Consider the following 5,998-nt stretch of genomic DNA (forward strand, 5'->3'; position numbering starts at 1 on the left):
TTTTGAATAATATTGCATGAGTTCCTTGTTTTTCAATGCAGCATAGTATTCCATTGTGTGAATATACCACAGCTTCTCTATTCATTCATTTGTCGATGGACACTTAGTTTGTTTCCAACTCTTTGCTATTGTGAACAAAGCCATGATAAACATGGTTGTGCATATATCTGCTGGGGTGGCAGTTATGGTCTCTTTGGGGTATATTCCCAGTAGTGGAATTTCTGGCTCAAATGATATCTCTATTTGCAACTTTTTGAGAAAGTGTCACACCACCTTTCACAGTGGTTACACCATTTTACACTCACACCAACAATGAATATAGGTTCTAGTTTCTCCACAACCTCGCCAGCATTTGTTGCTTGCTGTTCTGTTAAATTTTGCTATTCTTACTGGGGTGAGATGATATCTTATAGTTGTTTTTATTTTCATTTATCTTAGAGGTAGGGATTTTAAACATTTCTTCATGTGCCTGTTGGCCATCTGAATGTCTTCTATGGTGAAGTGTCTATTCATAACCTGTGCCCATTTTTCAACTGGGTTGTTTATCTCTATGTTGTTGGGTGAAAAATAAGAACTATTTTTAAGGGGAAAATTTTCCTAAAATAATATGCTAAAATGTGGTGAATAGACTAACTAGAATAAATTTGTTAGTTACATAGTTGAAATTCTTATAAATCCATTTATGAGCTTGACATCAACTGAAAACACATTAATAAAGTAAAGCAAAATAAGTTATACAGGTAGTCTTCAACTGACGACATATGGAAGCTGTATGGAATCACACCACATTTTTGTTGTCCCTGTACATCTTTTCATTAAAATGGGCAATCTTCTGAGCAATGTATAGCCTCCAAAAACCCACTGGAGGGTCAGCTATATGTCAGATCCAATTCAATGGCAATGATTTTGAGGGGGCAGTTTTGAGCTATAATTAGTAATATGTACTGTATACAGTGTTGGCATGGGTGAAAGACTGTATAAACAATTCCACTGTCTGACTAGAACCACAATCCCTGTTCCCAGCAATAATCCAGAATCCTCCACAAGTTGTTACTATAATTGAAAAAATGCCATTGTTAACTATTTTTATAAATTTGTATAATTTCCATGTATACATTATGCATGTATTAAAATACTTTATTATATAAAAAGTTTACAATCTTCAAAGACAAGGATCAGATCTGTAACAATGATAATAAAAGTCAATAATAATGAAAACTAGTATAAATGAGGTAGTCACCTCCTATCAAAGACAATTTACAATAGAGTTATCAGAACAAAACCCTGATGTAAGTCAGAAGAACCATCTCTATGATTCTTCTGAGGCTGTGATAGGAATTAACTATACCCCTCTCACAAAAAGTATCAATCTGTCTTCAGTTCTGACTCATAGCAACCTTCCATTGGATTTCTGAGGCTGTATATCTTTACAAGAGGAGACTTTTCACATGTCTCCTGAGAAGCAGCCAGTAGATTTGAACTGCCAACCTTTCAGTTAGAAGCCCAACATGTTATGAAAGTAGGTGATCTACAATAGCCAGTTGAAACAAAGGTAGATGAAATTTGTCCTCACTCATGGATTTCCTCCTACTGGACTAATGAGCAGTAGATGATCTTTCAAAAGCGGACCACCAGTCATTTTTCTCTGAAGTATCTTTTCTTCGAGGTTTGAGTAGACTCAAACCTCCAACTTTCTGTTTAGCAACTTAGGACGTGAACTGTACCACTTAGGGACTCTAGGGAGCACAGTTCTACCCTGACACACATGGGGTCACCAGAAGTCTGAATTTTCTAGATGACAACTGAGTGTGTATAATATCTGAGCTCTAGCCCCAGCCTGAGATCTCATGCTATTCCGTGTTTTCTAGGTCAAAACCAATCACTTCAAGCTCACTCTTCTGCTCATCTAAATGTACGCCCCTTGTGATCTACCCCACAAAAGTCATTCATCCACCAATGACAGCAGGTAAATAAATTAGTGAAATCTTTCCCAATCTTCTTTGGTCAAGTCAAATCTAACTCATAGTGACCCTATGGTACAGAGTAGGACTTCATCGAAGGGTTCCCAAGGCCGTAATCTTTACTAAAGCTGATTGTCACATCTCTCCCCCATGGAGTAGGTTGGTGGATTCAAACAGCCCATCTTTGGTGAGTGGCTGAGAACTCTGTACACTGTGCCACTAGGGCTCTTTGATGGGGTACAAATATTTTAACTCCTTTTCAGTGATGCCTGATATTGATGGTAGATGAACAAGGAAATAGCAGAAGAGAGGACTGAGAAAGTGCTGCTTACCTTCACACCCACACAACATATGAATTTATCATTTGGGATTCTCTTGACATAAATAACTACATCTTATCAGTCCCAAAATAATAAATAGAAACTCTACAATACTTCCAATTTGTAATTTGTAATTGGACCTAATGTGAAAGTCAGAGTGCTGTTATATAATTTGGAGTCTGACATATTTTGTACATTTCCACTTCCATTTCTGCTGTGCTTTGTTTAATTTTATTGTATGATATTACAAAGTTTATATTAGGGGTTACAGAATATGTATTCTATATTATATGTTATATTGTGATTTCATTTCACAAAAGCATAGTTACTAGGTTGGTATGATTTCAAAGATTTTTTTATGTCATAGTGCCAGCTCATAGCGGCTGTTGTTGTTGCAGTGTGCTGTTGAGTTGGAACCCTCCAGTAGGTTTCTTCCATAGGCTGTAAATTGTCCTAGAGGAGATTGCCCATCTTTCTCCCACAAAGCAGTTAGTGGATTCTAAGCGTGTATCTTTGGGTCATTCCTTTGGGTCAGTGGTGCACCTCCTTGCCAGTAGGCCACCAGAGCTCCCTGGATTATTGATTAATTGGATTAATGATGGGTCACAGAATTAAAAGAATAGGTTTCAAACAGCATTTTAAATTTAAAAAGACAGACTAGATCAAAGCAAGAGAAACTATAATATGTTAATGGTCTGGTTTTTTTAAAAATTTTCTTTAGTTAAATATATACATATGTGTGAGTGACTGTATGTGTCTACGATAAAATGTATTTCAATATACTATTTTTTTTTTAAAGAAATGTTGCCAGGTCAAAGAATCTTCAAAGCAATGACGTAGAGATACTAAATCTAACCCATCGCCACCTGAAGTATGAATTTCCTCTACAAGACCGCCACCAAGTGGCCACACGGCTTACGAACAAATACAGCCAAGAAAAGGCAAATTGTCGTCCCAGTTTCTCTGGAAACCTCAGAATTTAAGAGATGGTAAATTTCAACAGGAAGAAAGCTTTTAGATCCATCAGGGCCAATCCTTTCATTTTATAGTGTGGCACATGGCTGGTATAAAAGGACACGATTTTTCAAATACAATTCCCATTCTGAAACACTATTCACCAGGTCAGCCCATAACTTTTAATCACTAAATAATAATGATGATGTGCCTATAATGATTGTTTTGATCTCTTCTCTTCTATAAAACACATTACATAAGAGAAGGTGCGATCATGCAGGGATTTACTTTTTCAGGAAACATGACGACACGGTACCTTCTCGATGAAATACATTAAGGGCTCCTTGCCACGGGGAACAGGTGGATCCCAGCTGAGGACAACATATGTTTTGCTGATTTCTGAAGCATGTACATTGGTGGGAGGTCCTGGAATCTGCACGTCGCCTGAAGGAGTAAAAAAATTAGTGAGTGCTAATCAGTAGGTCACCCAGGATTCACCTAAGCCCATCTTGGTGTACGCTACTCCCCGGGGGCATTGTTGGGTACTAAAGAACTGCCCTATCAGTGTTGTACGATTTCATTTCTATTCTGGGAAGGAAACAAACCACAAGGACTATTTTTCCCCCGAGCCAAGTATAACGCACTTGGATTTTTACAAGGTAAAAAACCAATATGATTCTCCTTGTTTCAAATATAAACTAGTTCATAGGAAAAGACGTAAATGCAAAAATCTCCCAAAGTTTCAGCTGAAACGGGGAAAGGATTTACCAAGAAGAAACAGGGCATTTAACCAGAAATGGAGCTTCAACTATACAGGGAATTGGTGCAGAGAAAGTATTAGCAATCTGTGTTCTGCAATATGGAAACATTGCAGAATGTAATTGTACTGTCTCCAAGGACCCTCTCAGGTTGTTTCCTTCATACTGTATGCCCTCGAAGCATTTAAATTATATATCAACTTCTAAAGCAGTCATTTGTGCCTCCCTCAGTAGATCTGTTCCACATCCACAAGCATTGTAACCGGTGCCTATATATTAGAAATTCTGGAATGATACGGACGAGTCTTTTGCAAATAACTAGGATTCTGGCTTCTTCTCTAACACGTGTCGGATTTTTTTGTTTATTTGATTTTTAATATAATGTGAGTTGCCAAAGGGGAGCTGGTTTGAATTTATGAGATCTTTTCATAAGGAGTGGAGTATCTCCAGACTCACAATCCTTATAATCGTTACACAAAATATTATGAGCTTCAGATTAGATTAGCACATGATTAAAACGGTTTGAACTTCCCCACGTCATCTTTGAGCACTTCACGTCTCAATATCCAACAGCTCCCGAGGGACACCGCTTGCTGCATGCGAGGAATTGAACAGCCACATGGAAACAGCACAAAACAAGATTGAGTTTCATTTCACAAGAGTCCTGTTACAGAGTACATCACATTTTAGAGGCAACACAAGCATATAAACTCGGTGCCATGGCCTTATCTAGAATCATTTCTGGCAAGTGGCTTGAATTTCAAGCAAGGAGTCAGCATGTCTCCAGGAAAGCGCCAGGAGATTTTATAAAGGGCAGAGGAGGGGCAGAGGATACCCTACTACCTCGCTCTCAACCCAAGCCCCAGGTCCATGCCCACAGAGATCTAGAGAGCAAGATATTAAAGGAAGAAGACAGACAAAACTAACTTATCTTGGGATAATATATGCTGAACTTCCAGAAACTGAATCATGGTTTACTGCAGACAGAGCAAGCTACACAGGAAGCAAATCAAAAGAACAGAAGGAAGCAAGGCAAATAATAAAAGCAGTGTGAAGGTGTGAGGACTTGCAAGCAGAATTGTCTTCCACACAGTCTCAAACCTGAAACATCTTGCTGTTTTTAGACCTAGCACATAGATTTCTGGTCCAGAGAAGAGGGAATCAACTACATTTCATTTGATGCTAAAGCAAGAAATAAGAATTCCTTTTATACAGCAGGGAGGCCTCCCTCACAGTAATATAGTCTTTAAAAAACCTTCAACTTCATAGTGGACAATGCAATGGCAGAAGTAGTGCAGGCTTGCAGATGACTCCAACCAGAGACAATAGAGTCCTCGTACAGAAAGAAATAGGATTCCAAATGGCCCCAAGGAGACAAGGACTTGTTCCTGTTTATGTTGCTGCTGCTGCTTCTATTGTTGTTGTTAGGTGCTGGGACATCTACTCCAGACTCTTGACAACCCTGCACAACGCAAGTGAACAGCTGTGATAGGTGGTGATAGGGTTTTGGGAACGAAATCTCCAGGACTTACTTCTTAATCTGTTTCATTCTTGAAGCTCTACTGAAACCTGTTTCAGCGAGGGTCATAGAAAGACATCCTCACTGACAGGCAAGCGGTGACTGAGTATGAAGTATACTAATTAGAAACAGAACCAAGTCTCCTGCAGCGAAGGCAAGAATTCTACCTAGAGGTAAGGGGCTGTGCTACCATCCTGAAAGCATGCAATTGAAATCCACTAGCTTCTAAGTGGAAGAAAGATGGAAAACCTCCTCCCACTTGATATACTATCTCTAAAAACCATTTGATTTACTACTTTTGAAAGCATAGAGTCAGCTGTGGTCCCTTCCATACATACAAAACCATTGTTTCTTGAAGCAAGATAACAGGCTAGAAATTAAAATATTATTTATTACTGACACACTTTGAGCTGAGAGAATAATTTTTAGGGAGAATACTACAGAACAATATCATTGATTTCACATGCAAGCAAGATTCTACTGAAG

The 5,998-nt window shown here is 38.6% G+C and overlaps 1 protein-coding gene across 1 annotated transcript in view; it reads right to left on the minus strand.

The window, feature by feature from the left end:
* Positions 1-5,998, minus strand: part of MYOM2 (myomesin 2) — a 164,184-nt gene that overhangs the window by 87,313 nt on the left and 70,873 nt on the right. The window contains exon 13 of the mRNA XM_006882903.1: positions 3,552-3,679. Coding sequence (XP_006882965.1) covers positions 3,552-3,679 — 128 coding nt within the window. The remainder of the gene's footprint in view (positions 1-3,551; positions 3,680-5,998) is intronic.

This window comes from Elephantulus edwardii, unplaced genomic scaffold, assembly GCF_000299155.1.
Source record: "Elephantulus edwardii isolate Elephantulus edwardi_28Jun2011 unplaced genomic scaffold, EleEdw1.0 scaffold00025, whole genome shotgun sequence".
Classification (NCBI taxonomy): domain Eukaryota; kingdom Metazoa; phylum Chordata; class Mammalia; order Macroscelidea; family Macroscelididae; genus Elephantulus; species Elephantulus edwardii.